A 20,819-nucleotide genomic window follows, 5' to 3' on the forward strand; every position below is an offset into this window, starting at 1 on the left:
TGGGGTGAGGAATTGTTTAGCCTTTGTAGCAACATTGCTGAGGCTGCTGGAGGGCTTTGATAGTCCAGCTGGTATCCTTAGATTTGCCCCTGTGCAGACTTTACATGTGGTGATCTGATCCTCCTAGTGTTGGAGTCATGGAGCACTGTGAGTGGAGTAAAGCTGGCTTTGAAGTTTAAACTTGACATGTGATTATTGTAGATGTGCATTTGTGGGGTCTTCCTTATGGGAGGTTCATCACATTAATTCATCCCTGATCAGAAAGTGCTACTCTTAACCTTTTTATTTATACTTAATAAATTCCATAAACACTTGGTTATAGTGATAACAAGGTGTAGAGATGGAAGAACACAGCAGGCCAAGCAGCTTCAGAGGAGCAGGAAGGCTGATGTTTCGGGCCTACAAGAAGGGTCTAGGCCTGAAACGTCAGCCTTCCTGCTCCTCTGATGCTGCTTGGCCTGCTGTGTTCATCCAGCTCTACACCGTGTTACCTCAGATTCTCCAGCATCTGCAGTTCCTACTATCTCTATACACTTGGTTATATTTTTGTTTATCGTACCAGGAAATAAAACAGAGTGTAGTGCCTTCTGGTTTGGTTTCAATTAAATTACTATTACTGGAGTGGTTACCCATAACACCAGAATAAACCCATGATCACCCAATGATGCAGGCTTCAGGAAGTGCCTCTGAAGTTGCCAACCCCTGTCTACACATGTGCTGCTGATGGTGGGGGAGCTGGGCTTGAGGGAGAGACAGAGGCTGGGAATGAGAGGGCCGGAGAGGTTTGGGGCAAAGGTGGAAGTTGGAGCTGAAGTGAAGCTTCCCTTCCCCAACAGTGTGTGAAGTTGTTCTCCTTGACTGCTGCTCCATCACTGTCGCCAATTTGCCATCTCCAACCACTGTGCTGTGAGGGGACGGGCCCTTCCCAGAGCTGGGAGGTGGTGCCCTGGGGCTAGGGCTGCTGCTGCAGCTATTCTCCATACCCTCCTAACCTGCTGCTCCCCCTCATTGTCACTGTCAAAGAAGGAGTGACCCAGTTTCTTGTTCACCACTTAGAGGTGGTGTTTGCAGCATTCACAGCATTATATTAATACTTTAAACTATAAGTATTTTTTCTTTCTCCGTTTCTAATGAATGTATGATTGTTTAAAAACAGAGTGAACAGGCAATTTGAGTAAAGGTTAAGATAAATTTTGAGTAAAGATAGATTTGGTATGTTTTTAGAGTGAAGTAGTGATTCAGATAAACTTATATATCCTGTTTTTATTAAAATAATGCACTTATGTCCATTTAAGACACCTTTTCCTCAGTTGAAAAGTTGGGTTTCAGTTGGGCGTGCATCTAAGTATGCTATTGCCTTTTTACAAAATGATCAAGCATTTCTTGATAAAAGCTACAACTTTGAAATATAATCTAACGTGGAACTAACGCTTGTTAAAATATGCCATTCCTTCCGTACAGAGTATATATTTCCCTATTCTGGTCTGTTCAACTAAATTATGCTCCTGAGGTAGGGCCACAATTCTATGAAACATTTTTCATGTATTATTGAGGTTAGGTAGCTCTAGAATATAAATCGACTGTTTCAGCTGATGTCACTAAACCTTTAACAATTGGTTCAAAGTATTTGATACATTTGTTTTTAGAAAATGACTAAAAGGATTTGTGTTTGAGACCAGATGATCCTTTAACTACCTGCATTCTTTAAAGTTGAATCACGTTTTCAATCGTTAAAATCACTCAAAGTTAAATAACCTTCCAGTCTATTTCAAAAACCTAATATTTTATGCCTGTTTTCTCAAATAAAGAGTGGTTTGTGAAAGTGAGGTAAATTTTCTTTACCATTTTCCCTTTGGGTTTTTATTACGTACTTATCTTTTTGAATGTAATATTTCTAAAATTCTACACACTTCCAGCATTAATAGTATGTAAATTTGGCTTATTCCTCCGTTTGCTAAACTTTGTTGAACAGTTTCATTTAACTTTATTGAATGGACAATAAGTGGATCACCAATCCTTTTGCCTCTTAACTAATAGTGTGTTTGTTTCCATTTTCTGCACAAGGAGTGCAATACTTTGTACTTGTCCACACTTCTATACGTCCAATCACTTTATCCCTTTAATTCTGAATGAAAATAATTGCTGGTGTAGCAGTTGTAAGGATGCATACTGAGTTGAAAATTTAAGCTTATTAGGAGTACTCTAGGATTTTTCAGCAGCTGCTTTTTTATTATCAAGTACATTTTAATTATGCTAGATAATTCCTTGTACAATTTGTATCTTAATCTTCTTTAGATGGTAAAATTTGAAAGCCATGTAATATTAAATGTGTTTTATAGTGACTCATGAAATATATTTGGTCTTTTGCTATCCATTATTGGCTTTTAGTGTTTTGTACTTCATGTGGCAATTGGTGCATGGATTTTCCGTGCAATTTTTATTACCGGCAGTAATTTTACTGTAATTTGATTGCTTAGCTATAGAGAGCCCACATTAAATCTGACACTGAAAGAGTACTGCTTCCAGCACACTTGAGGGATTTATTGAATCCTTAGATTGAGCTTGTTCTCTCAACCCTCATAACCCACTGGAACATAAGAAATAAGTAAATGTTGCTTTTAAGCAAAACGCAATTGTAACGTGTCATTTGGTGAGATAATTAATTTTAACTGAGTGTATTTGAATTTCAATCATTGCTTCCTCAACTGGCCAGTTGTCAAAAATCTAATTTTGTTTAATCTAGAACCAGAAACAAAAGAACGTGAACTAATCAAGTGAGTATCTGACCTATACACACAGGGAACTCCCAAGTCTGATCTTTGCTGAATTAACATCTTTCAAACAGGGCAGAAATAGGAAACTCATAGTTCATTTCAGTGCCTCTGGGCTAGAAGGGGACAATTAAATTGCAGCATTGCTGTGAGACTGTGCGCATTATTTGCACACGTACACACAGGTTGATGACGAGATTATACTGTGAGGCTTCTAAGTTCAAATAGCTCAATTCCAATGCTTCTACATGGGTAAAGGTAAAAGTTAAAGTCACCATAGTCTTACCAGACCGTTCAGCTGCATTCCCATTGGAGAGAGATGGGACAACTGGTAGTCTCGGCTGAGGGTCACTACACATCAGGTAAGAGGAGCGGTTGAGAAGGAAAATTGTCAGCTGGTGCAGGAACTGAATCCACACTGTTGGCAGCACTCTGTATCAGAGTTCAGCCATCCAGCTAACTGGTCCCCGTACACAGGTAACAGCCACATAACGAACAAATGGTATGTGGGTTGACTGAAATTATAACCCCATTAATAACGAAGTGGAAGAAAACTAAATTAGAAGAAATCTAGTGAAGATGAAGCAGACACATTCTAAACTCCTCATACTAGCTGTTGCCTTGATTTGCTTTATCTCTGTTGTGTTCTTGCATTTTTTTCAGCTTAACTGTAATAAATATATTTTTTTTCTTGCACCATCACAATCTTGCTTTATTACTAGATCATAAGCAAGCATTTTCACTTTGAGGATATAATAAAGCTGAAAATAATTGTTTAAAAGCAATATAGAGGAGAACCTCACAAACATTTTTTTGTGCTTTTGGGCATTAGTGCCAATGAAAAGCTATTGTGCAGTCAATCGTACACAGGAGAAATGTAATTTGAACAATCCATAAATAATAGTGTAATGCTTATATTATTGAGCTAATATTCTGGATGTCTTAATGCAGAGAATATTAGTTCAAATCTTCCTGTAGAAATTTGAGTTGAATTTATGCTGAGTTTTTTTTAAGGTTATAAAAGTTTTGGTTTTTAAATAAACGCAGAAATGTTGAGTTGTTGGATTTCTGTAAAGTCCCCAACTGGTTCATTCATGCCCCTTAGAAAAGGAAACCTGCTGTTCTTGCTCACATTGGTCTAAATATGAATCTTGTCCTCCAAAGTGATCTGACATGCTGCTCAGTTGTATCTAGGAATGTGAAATCATAGAACATAGAAAAGTACAGCACAGTACAGGCCCTTCAGCCCACGATGTTGTGCCGTGGAATATTCCTAATCCAAAAATAAAATAACCTACATTCCCCTCAATTCACTGCTGTCCATGTGCATGTCCAGCAGTCGCTTAAATGTCACTAATGACTCCGCTTCCACGACTATCACTGGTAAACTATTTCATGCACTCACAACTCTCTGGGTGAAGAACCTCCCTCTGACGTCTCCTCTATACCTTCCTCCTAACATCTTAAAACTATGACCCCTCGTGGCAGTCAATCCTGCCCTGGGGAAAAGTTTCTGGCTATCGACTCTATCCATGCCTCTCGTTACCTTGTACACCTCGATCAGGTCACCTCTCTTCCTCCTCCTCTCCAGAGAGAAAAGTCCGAGCTCAGTCAACCTCTCCTCGTAAGACAAGCCCTGCAGTCCAGGCAGCATCCTGGTAAACCTCCTTTGCACCCTCTCCAAAGCCTCCACATCTTTCCTATAAAGGGCGACCAGAACTGGACACAATATTCCAAGTGTGGTCTCACCAGGGTTTTGTAGAGCTGCAGCATAACCTCACGGCTCTTAAACTCGATCCTCCTGTTAATGAAAGCCAAAACACCATATGCTTTCTTAACAACCGTATCCACCTGAGTGGCAACTTTGAGGGAACTGTGCACTTGAACACCAAGATCCCGCTGTTCCTCCACACTGCCGAGAATCCTGCCTTTAATCCTATACTCAGCATTTAAGTTCAACCTTCCAAAATGCATCACTTCGCATTTATCCAGGTTGAACTCCATGTGCCATTTCTCAGCCCAGCTCTGCATTCTGTCAATGTCTCGCTGAAGCCTGCAATAGCCCTCGATACTATCAACGGCACCTCCAACCTTTGTGTCATCAGCAGACATACTAACCCACGCCTCAACCTCCTCATCCAAGTCACTTATAAAAACTACAAAGAGCAGAGGCCCAAGAACAGAGTCCTGTAGGATACCACTCAGCACTGACGTCCAGGCAGAATACTTACCATCTCCAATCAGTGATATCATTAAATTACCTAATAGTAAAATAAAAGGACTCATTCCCGTTTCTTTTGATGATTTTCCAAAATAAAGTGTTCCATTAAAAGCTACTCTGCTACTTTAACCATGATTTGTTTTTCTAGGTTCAAAAGGTTATAATAAACAAGGAGCACATCACTGGACCCTATGAATAACAGAGTCTTTCAGAATACCTAATGTCTCAGCGCTGCATCCAGCCAATTAAGTTGAAGCAATGGTGTATAAATGTTGCTTTTGTTCTATTTTGATAGGATCTGAAAGATGAAAAGAAGAAGGCAAGGATGGCAGCTTCCAGGGCAATACTAGAGAAATGCACTATGATGCTTCTTACAGCATCAAAGGTAACTAACCAGCGGATAAAATCAGTCCATCTATGGCTTTCTGTGTTCATTTCCACTTGATTATATTTGATTTTGATTAAGCAGTTAGATAGTCTGTAATGGAACAACATTGATAGACTGAAGTTTGTCCTGTCAAATATCGCGGATCTCACTGTTAATTTGTGGTTATAAAATGCAAAAGACTAATGAGATGCAGTATCAAAATCATTCTGGAAAAGGCTTCCACTCCTGTAACTATAAATGTGACTCTATTTATGTTGTAATTTCACTTGTCATTTTTCTTGCTAAATTGCATTGAGTATTGCAGTTTACTGTCTGGAAATGATTTTAACTCTAGGATTCAGACACTGATAATTATGATTGACACAATTTCTCTCTAGGTTTAATGGTTTTATTGAGAATATCGAGCAAAAATTTCAATCAGGTCATAAAGTTGCCTCTACAGATCACTTAGAAGTAATTTTGATTGAGATCTCTCCGCTTGTTTACCAGAGCTCATCCAATATAATATGTGTTATTTCTTTGAGCTTTTCCAGTTGCTATGTATCATCTTGCTTCTTTCTTAAGTGCTCCTGTGTGCCAACTTTTTGGGAGTTTATAGAATTCAGTTGTGAAAGCACACTTGCGAATAGTCCTAATTTATTCACAAGATGTAGGTATTGCTGGCTAGACCAGCATTTGTTTGTCTATTTCAAAGTGCCCTGGAGAAGGTGGTAAGCTACCTTGAATTGCTATAGTTCTTCTTATCAAGGTATACCCACAATGCTGATAGCAAGGGAATTCCAGGATTTTGACCCACCAGCAATGAAGGAATGGTGACATAGCTCCAAGTCAGGATGGTGTGTGTTTGGAGGGGAGTTTGCTGGTATTGGTGTTTCCATGTATTGGCTGCCTTTGCTCTTTCAGGAGGCCGAGACCAACAGTGTGGAAAGTGCTGTCTGAGGATCCTTGGAGATTTCTGCATTGCATCTTGTGGATGGTATACACTGCTGTGTCTGTGATGGTGAGAATGAATGTTGACGACGAGGTTCTGAACAAATGAGCTGCTCTATCATGGATAAAACTAAATGGAGGGTATTCTCCTAATTTTCACACTGTTGGTCGAAAAGCCCTAATGATCGGGAAATTAGTTACTCACTGCGGAATTATGAGGTTCTGAACGATGAAGTTAAGGGCTGGTAAGCTGTTTGTCACAGTTCATAAATAGTAATAAATGGACAGGTATGTGCTTGCATGTATGATCAAGTGTCCGCCATGCCACCAATGTGTACCAAGAAGTGTTTGCCCTCTATCTGTGCACAGCGAAGGATGCCTCCTGACTGCCAGTGCATGAATGGGAACTCTGCTGGGATTTAAAATTGGCGCCAGCATCTGGATCCCAGGATATCCCGGCAATGACAAATGATACTACCTTCGGGGAGCAGGGTGCCTTGGTATGTGGTACTTATATATTGAGGCATGTTTGGGAAAATAATGTGAGGAGACCTGCAAGCGCTTGGAAAGAGAAACCCTGCATGAAACTTTGCAGATTTGATACTTGGCCATTTCTGGTAAATCTCCGCCCATAGACTGGTTCACCAAATGCTCTTCTGGTTCTCAACTAAGATGATCTTTGCCTGAAAAATATTGAGTTGGTATTATAAATGTATTCTCGTTGTTCTTGGAGTAATCCTTCCTATTATAGTTTGCGTGTCCCTAACGTTGTCAATCTGTAATCCACTTTTGTTATAACACGTCGTTGTACGAAAGGGAAACCGAATGGTAGACTTTATTACAATGGAGATGGAGTATAAAAGTGAGCAAGTAAAGGTAAAGTTGCCATAATCTTACTGGACCATAGGACTGCTGTCTCAACAGAGAGAGATGATTAGAGGTGGTTTAACCTGAGGGCCAACTCACACCAGGTTAAGGGAAACATTGAGAAGGAGAGTCCTTCAAGGTAACCTATGCTGGTACAGGAATTTAACCCATGGTGTTGGCATTATACTGCATTGCAAGCCAGCTGTCCAGCCCACTGAGCTAACTGAACTGTTTTGCAGGGTATTAGTGATATCACATCTATAGTACCATGGGCCAGTTAGCTCAGTTGGCTGGGTGGCTGCTTTGTGGTGCAGCAATGCTAACAGTGCAGTTTCAATTCCTCTACTGACTAAGGTCGCTCGGAAACTCCTATCTTTTCTGCCTCACCCCTTAGCTGAAGCATGGGGCGCATGCAGTGAAGCTCACTGCTAATCGTCTCCAATGCAATCCTCTAGAAATATGGCAACTTTGATTTTCAGCTCCCATCGGAGTACTGTGTACAATTTTGATCATATTGGTTAAGAAAGGAAATGTTTGCACTGGGAGCTCTCCAGAGAATATTCATTGGGATGTTTCTTTAGATGAGTCATTTTGCTTTATTTTGAAAGGTTGACAAGCTGGAGCCAGACTCATCGGAGTCGAGAAAAATGAGAGACTCTCTAGTTGAAATGAATAAGATTCTGAGCAGGCTTGACAGTGTAATTATAGAAAGCCGGCCCCCTTCCTGATGGGATCTGATACTAATGACACAGTCTTAGAATAACCAGCCTCTCATTTAAGAAGAAAATGTGGAGGAGTTTCTTCTCGTGGAGGGTCATTGGTGTTCGGGATTTTTATCCCAAAAAACAGTGGAGGATGCATTGGGGGAATATATTGAAGATTGAGTTGATTGCCAAGGTAACCAAGAATTATGGGACCAAGACAGGAAAATGGAGTTAAGGCCACAATAATGATTATGATCAGTCACAAGCATTTTGAGTAGTGCAGCAGGCTTGAGAGGCCAAATGTTACGTTCTTCTGCCCTGAAGGTGGGGGTGAGGGTTGTGAGAGTGAGCATTGTTGGAGGATGATTAGCTGGGGTCAGGGTTTTTGGGGTATGCACAATGTCAGGGGTGGATGAGCAGTGCTAGTGTGAACCTGAGGCAATGTCAAATGTGCATGGAGGTAGGTGAGTGATGCAGGGAGTATTAGGTTGAGGTAGAGTTGAGCCTACAGGACAGGGACTTTTTGGAGAACATCAGTGAACTGAAGCAAGATCTCAAGGGGTGTGGCTTTGTTGCAGTTGCTGTTCACCTCAAGAGCTACTTCCTCACCTTGTCACTGGATCCAAACTGGAGGTGGACACGATGATGCAAACATTATATTTTAATGATGCTAATAGCATGCATTCCTACTGAACTGCTGACTGGAAAATCTGGGCCATTGTTACAAATGACTGCATCAAAGTCTATTCCCTAGCTACCAAACCCTCCCTATCCCTGGCAATAGTTTGAGATTAAATTAGTCTGTTTACAAATGCATATCACATTTGGCTTTGTTTTGTTATCTAAAATATGTGATACAACTATAAGTTATGTTGCACTTTATTCCTCAAATATTAATGTGGTTTATCCATTGAAGACCTCAAGAAAGGAAAAGGAAAAACAATGATAGGGACTTCCCGATATTTTTAATGGAAGTCTGGTAGAACCTTTCTAACCAAAAGGGGAGGTGATGGCCTGGTGGTATTATTGCTGGACTATTAATTCAGAGATCCAGATAATGTTCTGGGGATCTGAGTTTGAATCCTGTTGTGGCAGATATTGGAATTTAATTTCAATAAATATCTGGAACTAAAAATCTAATGATCACCGTGAATCCATTGTTGATTGTCAGGAAAAACCCATTTGGTTCACCAATGTCCTTCAGGGAAGGAAGCTGCCATCCTTACCTGGTCTGAACTACATGTGATTCCAGACCCACAGCAACGTGGTTGACCCTTAACTGCCCTATGGGCAATAAATGCTGCCTAGCCAGCAACACCCTCATCCCATGAATGAATTTAAAAAAGTCCATAATTGTTGAAAAACAAAATAGATCATTAAAGCAGAAAATTTCACTCATGTTAATTTTATTACATCAAGGGAATAGAATTAGAATTAGAGTCCCTATAGTGTGGAAACAGGCCCTTCGGCCCAACAAGTCCACAGCGAACCTCAGTGCATCCCACCCAGACCCATCCCCCTATAACGCACCTGAGCTACAGATCTTGAACACTACGGGCAATTTAGCATGGCCAATCCAACTAACCTATACATCTTTGGACTGTGGGAGGAAACCAGAGCACCCGGAGGAAACCCACGCAGACACGGGGAGAATGTGCAAACTCCACACAGACAGACACCTAAGGCTGGAATTGAACCTGGGTCCCTGGTGCTGTGAGGCTGCAGTGCTAACCACTGTGCCACCGTGCTCCCCAGGTTAATGGACTTTAAAAAGCACAAGCGGAAGGGTTAATTTAGCAAGAGAAGGAATTGTTGACCAAATGATCTTTTTCCGTTATATGTTATTCTGTTATAAACTCATGTCTAAGTTTACAAATGTAGAACTCTATGTGCAACTTTAGTGTTAGCGGAAAGCATTAATATTCAGAGACCTGAAGACTTTCTCTTGATATTTAATATTGAGAAATATAACAGCCCATGTTTTTTGATAGAAAATAATTGTTACAGCTGCGTAGACCGGAGCTGTGCATCAGGATCATACAGATGTCCTGATCCATCTGACAACACGGGAATTTCCCAAGAAGTTTCAACTTCTGATAGTTAACTAGCCAGCATTTGATGGACTCCAGAATCATCATCAATTTGGAATTACAGTTAGAGTCTTTGAAGGTTCCAACTCACTTACAGGAACTGTTAGCAAGGAAATGAGATGGGTTAAAACTTGCTCTAACACTTGGGAAGTATAAAACTGACCCTCCTGACTCACCGCCCTATCCACCTACTAACAAACCCACCACCACTCTGCCTGCTTACCCAGGTAATACTCCACTCCTTTATTTAAGGCCACCCTGTTTACCAGCTTAGTCGGTCAAACAACTCTCGCCCATGTACAAATAGAATATTGGCAATAGGAGCAGGAGTGGGCCATTCAGCCCTTTGAGCTGCTCTGTAGTTGTATATGATCATGGCTGATCATTCATTTCAATACCCTGCTCCAATTTTCTCTCAGTACCTTTTTATCCTTTTAGCCCCAAGAACTATATCTAAGTGATTTTTGTAAATTTTCAGTGTTTTTGCCTCAACCACTTTCTGTGTCAGATTTCGACAGGCTCACTGCTCTCTGGATGAAGAAATATCTTGCCATTTCATTCCTATATAACTTGCCCCATATCCTCAGTCTGTGATTCCTGGTTCTGGGCTTCCATGTAATTGTGAACATTCATCCTGTGTAGTTCTGTTAGAATTTTATAGGCTTGTATGAGATCCCCCTTCATTCTCATAAGCTGCAGTGAATATAGTCCCAGGTGATCCAGTCTCTCTTCAGACATGAGTCCTATAATCCTTGGAATTAATCTGATAAACCTTTGTTGCACTCCCTCCATAGCAGAACGTCCTTCCTCAGATATGGAGACCGAAACTGCACACAGTATTTCAGCTGTGGTCTCAGTAAGGCCCTGTGCAATTGTAACAAGCTATCTGTGCTCTGTACTTGGACTCTCTCACAATGAAGGTCAAAACACCGTTTGCCTCCTCATTGCCTGCTGCACCCAGCCTGCTTAACCTGCTTAACTAACTCACCCACTCTCATTTTCTAAGAATCATTAAATGACATTAAACAGGAAAAAAACTAGATACATTTAAAATTATTAAACAACCCTGTAGTTAAATCTTGAAAAGAAATAAAACAAATTAATAACATTTACACATTAGTCAATAACAGTCTTATTAAATGTTTAACAGAAACAGATTTTCATTAGTTTTCCATGTAAATGCTTAAAAATGCCAAAGAAATATATTATTAAACCTACACTGAAGTTTAAATCCTGGTGCTGACTGCTGCTACCTGAAGGCTGATTTTATTTTTCTGGGATCATGAGGTGTTGGCATAGATTCATTTCCCCTGTGCTCCATTGAGTCCAACTTCTACTTGCTGGAAAGGAAGCTTCAGGGAGCAAGCATCATCAGACTGGCCAGAACAAACAAGGCTCAGTAGGTGGGTATTATTTCCCATAATTGGTGTTAGACAGACCCCAATCTGAAGTTCTGGGCTAATGCGATACATGCCAGTACAAATATAGTGAAAAGGATCATATAATTCAGCATACTTTATTAAATAAGGCAAAATTGGTAGTTTTTAACAGTGAAATGCTCTTTTGGCTACACAGCTGTCATTGCAAAAGCAAACAAATGGCTGGATTGTAAGTGCATCCTCAGTGTCAATTCCAAGGTAATATTCACACCATAAAACATTACTGACACCATGTATTTGATGCCATTGCTGCAAAATAGTTTGATTCTGGAAGGGAAGCAAAAATAACCGTGTTTAAGTTGTGAGTTATAAGGAAAGTGTAAGTTTTTCTGACAAAAAGAGACAGAGTTCAAGAGTTAACACACTGTGTAACACAGCAGGCCAGGCAGCATCAGAATAGCAGGAAAGTTGATGTTTCGGGTCTTGCACTCATCAGGACAGATGAAAGAATGAGTGTGTTGTTGACTAGACCAGTATTTATTGTCCATCCCTCTTGCCCAGAGGGCAGTTATGAGTCAACCACATGGCTGTGGGTCTTGAGTCACATGTAGGCCACAGCAGCCTAAAGGTCATTAGTGAACCACCGTTTGCCACAGCAGGACTTGAACACAGGCCTGGAACATTATCTGGGTCTCTGGATTAATACTCCAGCAATAATACGACAGGCCATTGCCTCCTCTGGATTCTTGATGACCACGAGTCCAGTGTTGATTGTCAGAAAAAACCTATCTGGCTCACTGATGTCCTTTAGGGAAGGAAACTGCCATCCTTACTGGCCTGGCCTACATGTCACTATAGACCCACAGCCATGTGATTGATTGTTAACTGCCCTCTGGGCAATTAGGGATGGGCAATAAATGCTGCCCAGCCAGCGATGCCCTCATCTCGTGAATGAATAAAAAATAAAGGAAGTCAATGGGTGATGCATGGTTTGTGACTGTTCAAATGTTGACTGCAGAAAGAGAACACTAGGTCATCATCAAGTGTCAAACACTCGGTATTATGCAACAACATCACTACTATCACAGACCTGTGCAAAATGGCCCAATATAGCACTTGGAAAATGAAGCCCTTGAAAGTGAGGTTGAGACTATGTGACTTTCAGGTCATAGATCATACCATAAGAAATAGGACCAGGAGTAGGCCATTCAGCCCTTGAGCCAGCTTCACCATTCAAAAGGATGATGGCTGACCTGAAGTCTTCACGCCCACTGTTCTGCACCTTCCCTGTAACCCTTGATCCCCGTAATAAGACCATAGGACAGCAAGCAAATAGCACTCGTCTCAACTGGAGTAAGTCTAAAACGTGGAATAATAATCCTCAAAGTATCAAAGAGATTTACAATGTATTGCAACCAAACCATTAATCACAGAATGGATACTGTAGATTATAATCTCAAAGTAGATGAGACTGTGACAAAAATTTAGTATCTGATGATGAAGTCCCAGTTGCCCTCAAAGCCAGCCTAAAAGTTAAGCCAGGAGTGTTGAAGAATAAGGTCGTGACAAGAAAGTGACTTCTACAGAATGGATTAGCAGCATGGTAATCTAAGAATAGACATTGACCCAGAGCTGCTAAATAAAGCTCTGAAGAGATTTCATTGCCACATGCCAGCCATTGAAGGATTTTTTCCACAACTTGCAAAGACAAAAATCTTTGTCTTAGGTGCAATGTATGGTTACTGCCAGTTAAAACTGGATGAAAGCAGCAGCCTTTCTTACATTGTGGACGTCCTTTAGGAGATGCAGATGGTTGCACATGCGTTTGGCGTATCCGTGGTTCCAGAGAAGTATCAATGCAAGCAACATGAGTTAGTGATCTTCCTATGGAAGCTAATGTGGAGAACCTGCTAGAGGAAGGATGTGGAGACATGATGCAACAAGCCATTGCAGAATACAATCAACATATATTGAGACTAGAGACAGCTTGCCAGCTTCACGTAAAGCTGAAAGAAAAAAAAATGTAATTGAAGATTCACAAAGTCAAATACAGAGACCATGCATTGATAGCAAAGTGTCTTTGACCAGACCCTGAGTTCCAGATAGGTGAAAGCTGTAGCAGCAATTTGGATGCAAACAATTTTGGAAGTGCTTTGCCTAAATTGTCATCTGAATGTGAACCATTATGGTAACTCACTGCCAAAGAAATGCATTGGTATTGGGACATAGTATTAAAATTCACTAAAGCCAAACAACCAGTGATGCCAGGGCAAGGGCTGAAATGCAATGGTGTGACACTGCAGGGTGACTTAGTCATTTACACCAGCAACACAAATCACTTCAAAGCATTTTCCTTAAGCTGCTACAATCAGCTCCAAAACATCTCCAAAGAATGTGATAATGGGAACCTCAGATGCTGGAGAATCTGGCGGTTGTGGCAGGGTACCTCCGCCTCCGCCGCATCAGCTGCCAGGATGAGGCATTCCACTCCCGCACATCCCAGATGTCCACGTTCTTCAAGGACCACAACTTTCCCCCCACAGTGGTCGAGAACGCCCTTGACCGCGTCTCCCGTATTTCCCGCAACACATCTCTCACACCCTGCCCCGCCACAACCGCCTAAAGAGGATCCCCCTCATTCTCACGTACCACCCCACCAACCTCCGGGTACAATGCATCATCCTCCGACACTTCTGCCATCTACAATCCGACCCCACCACCCAAGCCATTTTACCATCCCCACCCTTGTCTGCCTTCCGGAGTGACCACTCTCTCCATGACTCCCTTGTCTGCTCCACACTCCCCTTCAACCCCACCACACCCAGCACCTTCCCCTGCAGCCGCAGGAAATGCTACACTTGTCCCCACACCTCCTCCCTCACCCCCATCCCAGGCCCCAAGGTGACCTTCCATATTAAGCAGATGTTCACCTGCACATCTGCCAATGTGGTATACTGTATCCATTGTACCTGGTGTGGCTCCCTCTACATTGGGGAAACCAAGCGGAGGCTTGGGGACCGCTTTGCAGAACACCTCCGCTTAGTTCGCAATAAACAACTGCACCTCCCAATCGCAAACCATTTTAACTCCCCCTCCCATTCCTCAGACGACATGTCCATCATGGGCCTCCTGCAGTGCCACAATGATTCCACCCGAAGGTTGCAAGAACAGCAACTCATATTCTGCTTGGGAACCCTGCAGCCTGATGGTATCAATGTGGACTTCACAAGTTTCAAAATCTCCCCTCCCCCCACTGCATCCCAAAACCAGCCCAGCCTGTCTCCGCTTCCCTAACCTGTTCTTCCTCTCACCCATCCGTTTCGGGCCTAGTCCCTTCTTCAGAAATGGGGACGTGGGAGGAGGTTCTGAAATAAATATGGAGGGGGGGAGATGGATAGAAGATGGATAGAGGAGAAGATAGGTGGAGAGGAGACAGACAGGTCAAAGAGGTGGGGTTAGAGCCAGTAAAGGTGAGTGTAGGTGGGGAGTTAGGGAGGAGATAGGTCAGTCCAGGGAGGACAGACAGGTCAAGGAGGCGGGATGAGGTTAGTAGGTAGGAAATTGGGGTGGGGCTTGAGGTGGGAGGAGGGGATACGTGGGAGGAAGGACAGGTTAGGGGGGCAGGGACGAGCTGGGCTGGTTTTGGGATGCGGGTGGCGGGGGGTAGATTTTGAAGCTTGTGAAGTCCACATTGATACCATTGAGCTGCAGGGTTCCCAAGCAGAATATGAGTTGCTGTTCCTGCAACCTTGGGGAAGCATCGTTGTGGCACTGCAGGAGGCCCATGATGGACACGTCATCTGAAGAATGGGAGGGGGGAGTTGAAATGCTTTGTGACTGGGCGGTGCAGTTGTTTAGTGCGAACCGAGCGTAGGTGTTCTGCAAAGCTTCGTTTCCCCGATGTAGAAGAGGCTACAGCAGGAATGACTTGTATCAATGTGGCCATTTAGTTTGCTGCAATCATGTGTTCTTCATGATATAGGTCATGTATGAGGTAGAAGTCTTAAAAGTACTTCAATAAAGGTGCAGTAAGGTGCAGGCTGCTGCCGTGTGAGCAAAGAGCATTGTATGCAATTATCAATGCCATTGCATCAAGTAGTATGAGTGAGGACTAACATCAATACTGTGTAAGCATAGAGTGCTGTCTCTAAAATTGATTTGAAAAATGGAAGCCATTGATGACATAATTCTCGGCTTCCAATATGCACACAACTGAGGGATCAAATTCACTCACTGAGGAGCCATTGTTATTGTAAATTTTTAAAAAATTTTTTCAAACTATCCACTTACCCTTCTCAATTCCCTTTTCTATCCTTTCTATCTTTTCTTCCTCAAGTGAAAGTGATTACAAATGTTAAGAATCCGCCAGCACTTTACCTTGATGTCATATATCTATCCCAATCCCGTCCTCAGATTCACACCCGCAAACAAGCTCTTTCCGACAGCATTTGGTACAGTCTGCTCTCCTCTTCTCCATTCCTCAAAATTTCCCCAAGCTTTTGAGAATTTACCATCTAATTTTGTTCTTGATGCACGCCTTACTTTCTCGGTGAAATAAAAATTGCAGCAGACAAGTTTGAATTGCTCTCATTAGTACAGTATTATTAGATGTTACAGATTTGGAATATTTTCCCATTCACAGTATATATTGCAACTCTATGGGATATACGTCCTTCTGGCTAATGTTCCCTGTAAACTGCATAACAATTGGGAATGTGTTTCATGGGGAATAAACAAGTCCACAGCCAGGTGCCATTTAACTGCACACATGTGACTATGTGTCAACCTTTATGAGGCTGCATTGTGCATGTGTGTGTGTGTGTGTGTGTGTGTGTGCACAAAGGGTATTAATGTACTAGCTGTATTGTCCTATTTTAAAGATATTTTGCTAAAAGTCTTGCATTATTAAACAGCACAATTTTGAAATAAAGCTGCATTTTCTCTAAAATTGGTTTTCACAGAAATGAATAGAGTTTTTATGTTCATGCTATCTTATCAAATCTTTAATTTAGGTGAATGAAATATGTAGTGCTGTACATTTCATACTTTTTGACAATTTCATAACAATATCTGGTGAGAGTAGCCTTGTGTAATGTGAAATGTTAGCATCTGTTAATATCTAATACAAGAATACAATACAAGAATATAAACTGGCTCTTGGTGTTGTGATCTAAAATTTGTTTTCAGTGTGCCTGATCTTGAGTGACAGTCTAGACTAGAATCTTCAGATAAGATTTGAGCTGCAGCTTAAATGTTTGTCTGATTTCTAATGTATTTACTGGCCCTGTTCAGTTGGTATGATCGCACACATTTAACTGCTTCACAAGAAGCTTCTTGTTAGCATCTCCCAAAGTTTGATGCAACAAAATATGAAAAACTGCACTGACTAACAGTGTTGTAAAGTGTTAAAGGGAAGTTTGTGAAATAATTGGTAGTTCTGCGAATGGAAAAGTCATTTGGTTGGGACGCACCCTAGATTATTGAGGAAAGGTAAAGGTGGTAAATACAGAAGGTTCTGCCATCAATCTTAGCCGGATTGATCCACTAGACTGGAGCACTGCTGTTACACTCTTCTTCAAAAAAAGAGAGGGATAATCCTCGGCAACTACAGCAAGGCAGCTTTTAGAAAAACTTTTAGAGAAAATAGTGTGGTACACAATTAATTATCACTTGAAATTAATGAATGAAAATTTCCATAAATTTGTTAAAGGCAAATCACATTTGACTTACTTGATCTTGAACTAATGTGCTTTGAAATGTCAAGGTTGAGAGAGGTAGTGTGTTTGGTGATGTTGGATCGAGTTTCAGGAGAACTTTGATAAAGTACCACATCGCAGACTTGCACGTAAAATTGAGGATCATGTGATTCAAGAGACAGGATGAATACAAAATTGGCTATGTATCAGAAAGTAGAGAGCAGTAGTGAATTTTTATTTTTGGAATACAGGAAGTATTTAGTAGTGTTTCATTGAAGGATTCTGGGTCAGAATTGCATTCTAATATTTCCATTTATTTCCTAAATAGGTTTATAGGCAAAATTTGTCTTACAGTTGAATTCTATTGTGCTGATGCCAATCAGATGTGCCAGTTTCTATTATATATTGCAAAATTCACATCGTTTATATTGGACAATGAACCAAAAATCGGGAAAAAAGAGTCGACATTGCTTTAAAAAAGGAATAGAAAGAGTTTTGATTGTAACATAGAAGAAAATGTCAAGTGAACTCAAGTGATGTATCCGAAACAATGGGCTGAATCTAGAAACTTTTTGGCGAAGTGCAACTTGTGTTGAGTTTTTTGGAGGGTTTTGTGCCGCAGGACTTAGCAAGTTTTCTCATTGTATCTTACCACAGCTGCACTAAATACCCACCCCAGCCCTATAGCGCCCATAATGTCTGAGTCCAGCTCCATCTTACAATACGCCATTCTCGGAACAATTTGGTACTCAGTAAATAGCCGCCAAAAGGCTGACACTCTTAGCTTCTGAACCATTTATAAAAGATTACTGTGCACCTAGACAAACACTGCACAGTGTAGGTATGGGGAATAATGATAGCACACAAACCAACAGCCGCACTTCGCCAGTTACTGTCAAAGATGAAAGACCCTTTACCCACAATGAGCAGGACAAGTGTGATATACAAAATACTATGCAGCAGCTCTGAGAAATACTGCATGGCACAAACGGGCAGGAAACTCGACACCAGGATACATGAACATCAACTTGCAGCAAAACAGCACGACCAACTCTCCCTTGTTTCAATGCACGCCAACATAGAAGGATGTCACTTTAACTGGGACAAAGTTACAGTGCCAACTCAAGCAAGAAAAAGACAATCATAGGAATTCCTGGACACCTGGTTTTCAACCATTGGTGCAATAAACAAATATGCTGAAATAGACCCCATCTACAAACTACTACAGTGCAAAACCAGAAACAGGACTGCCCACTGTGACAGAACAGACCACATAAATTCAGAGCAGGACAGAACAACAGCGCTTCACTAGAGGTTAGACAGCATTGTAGATATCACCAGAAGGGAAACAAAAAACAGTCAGCTTGGCAAACCAACCACCCAAAGTAATAATCCCCAATAATTGTTAACTCACTGCTGCAGAATTAGTCTCACCACTCTGTACATCAGAAACATACAAGATGGAGCAAGGTGCTCCCAGTGCTGAGATCAGCCTCGATGGATTTCTCCACAGATTCTGCCACAGATCTCACCATTCCCCACATCACTCAGACCCCTATAAGATTCCACCTAATGCTACAGACACAGAGTACAGACGCTGTGGTACTGTCAGCATGCATGTTCAGGAGAGCTCAGTGTAGTAATAGCTTTCCGATTGGTCCAGCTGTAGTTTAATAGAGGCCACGTGAATGAAATGCCAACAGGAAACCCGCAGGAGCTGTCTGCAACAACATATCTCTGTCCCATTTCTCTGAAGAATGCTGTCTCCCACCCTCATGTCAGAGACACTGCAAGAAAGAATTCTAAAGTTTAAAGGAAAAGGGAAGCCCCAGAGTCAAGCTGATCAATTAATGATCATTGATCTGTCCAGCACTTTGCAGACATCATTGTGTCATCATTGATAAGAATCAAGAGGATTATGAAACAATCCATTCTGTTTTTGTGGCCCGGGCAGGTGTCACAACTCCATCTCCCCTGACTATACATTTTCTCCATCTATATTTTTACCAAACTGTCTTTTAGTTATTCTTGAGTCAGTGTGTATTTGATGTAAAAGAGGTGTAGATTATGTTTAATTGCATTTGTTCAGTAATTAATAATTCAGCATCTTTGACATTTTGTTAAAGTATGTGTTTAGAATAGAGTTACTTCTGTTCATGACAAAACGTATTTCTTTTGAATTCGTATTTGCAGTCAGGCAGCCAGTTAAGTTAATTTTTGTGGTTTAATTATACTCATACACTTATCACAGCTCGTGAATCAGTGAGGCTCAGTTGTCAGTGATCTCCTTTGAATTGGATCGTGACACAGTTGTAAGTGTGCGGTTCCTGTCTAATCCTGTGTAGATGAAAGCTTTCCGGAAATTCCAGAATTTCCACAGGTGACTTTGGTCACAGATCCTCAAATGTCATCTAACTGCCTTGGTTCAGTATCTGTCAACAAAGATTTCTGGTAGTTTTGTTATATTCAGTGGAATATAAGCCTATAAGGTCTTCAGGAGCTCACAAGCTTTTGTATGAAGCGGCATTTCCTGGGACCTTTATTTGAAGTTCTAACATTAAGCTTATGCCTATTTGTTTCGGTGTCTCACTGGAGGAAATACGTTATCCTTACACACCTTATCAAATCCTTCTATAATCTTACAAACCTAAGTTAGATATTCTTTAATCTCCAGGACTCAAGAATGTATGCCTAATGTATGCAAATTATGATGACAGTTTAACATTTTAATTTCAGTATCGTTCTGGTAAAATTATGTTCAGTGCCCATCAATGCCAATATAACCCCCCGAAGGGCATTTCCCAGAGCTAAATATTGTATGCCAGATGTGTCTGTGAGAACTTCATATGACTGTAACATAACACACCTCTTTGAATTCTGGTCTCTATGGAATGAAGCCTAAAATCCAGCAGCATTTCAATTTGTTTTATGCTTTACTGCTGATACTTGGTGATATCCAGACCGCTAAATCATTTTGCTCATCTAGAATTCCTAGCATCTGACCATTTTGGAACAATTTTTAAATTCCAAAGTGGCTGGCCTCTTCCCTCTCAGTAATGGTTTGCTCAGTTGGATGGACAGCTGGCATGTGATGCAGAGTGATAACAACAGTGTGGGTTCAATTCCCACACAGGCTGAAATGACCACATAGGACTCTCCTTCTCAACCTCTCTCCTCTCCTGAGATCTGGTGACCCTTAAGTCAAACCATCACCAGTTAATAAAATGTGAGGCTGGATGAACACAGCAGGCCAAGCAGCATCTCAGGAGCACAACCTCAGGTACTATTTTAACCATCACCAGTTATCTGTCTCGAATAAGAGAGTATCCGTGTGGGCCGGTAGTATGGATTTAGCAAAGTGTCCCTACTTTTACACTCCATTCTCTTTGAAGCCAACTTCAATTTGCCTTCTCTGTTAGCCTCAGAACATAGATACTAGATTTTTGTGATTCATGGACAAGGATTCTCAAACCCTTCTCTTCCTTGGCTTTATGTATTCAAATAATATTCAGCTCCTCCACTTTTCCTGGCAAAGTGCGCAACTTCATATTTCCCACTATATTCCATCTGCTAACTTTTTGTCCACCCACTTAACCTATCTATATCCCTCTGCAGAGTTTTGTGTCATCCTAATTACTTGCCATTCCACCTTTCACTGTGTCATCTACAAACTTGCAGTTTGTACATTCACTTTCCCCCATCTAAATCATTAATATATGTTGTAAATAGGTATGGCCCAGCATTTATCCTTGTGGCGCTCCACTAGTTACAGA

At 41.3% G+C, this 20,819-nt stretch overlaps 1 protein-coding gene across 5 annotated transcripts in view; it reads left to right on the top strand.

The window, feature by feature from the left end:
- The window catches only part of ctnnal1 (catenin (cadherin-associated protein), alpha-like 1), a 311,456-nt gene that overhangs the window by 232,126 nt on the left and 58,511 nt on the right, over positions 1–20,819 (top strand). For all 5 annotated transcript variants that reach the window (XM_059638327.1, XM_048554131.2, XM_059638321.1 and 2 more), the window contains one exon: positions 5,288–5,377. In XM_059638327.1, the coding sequence (XP_059494310.1) occupies positions 5,288–5,377 (90 nt within the window). The remainder of the gene's footprint in view (positions 1–5,287; positions 5,378–20,819) is intronic.

This window comes from Stegostoma tigrinum, chromosome 2, assembly GCF_030684315.1.
Source record: "Stegostoma tigrinum isolate sSteTig4 chromosome 2, sSteTig4.hap1, whole genome shotgun sequence".
Taxonomy (NCBI): Eukaryota; Metazoa; Chordata; class Chondrichthyes; order Orectolobiformes; family Stegostomatidae; genus Stegostoma; species Stegostoma tigrinum.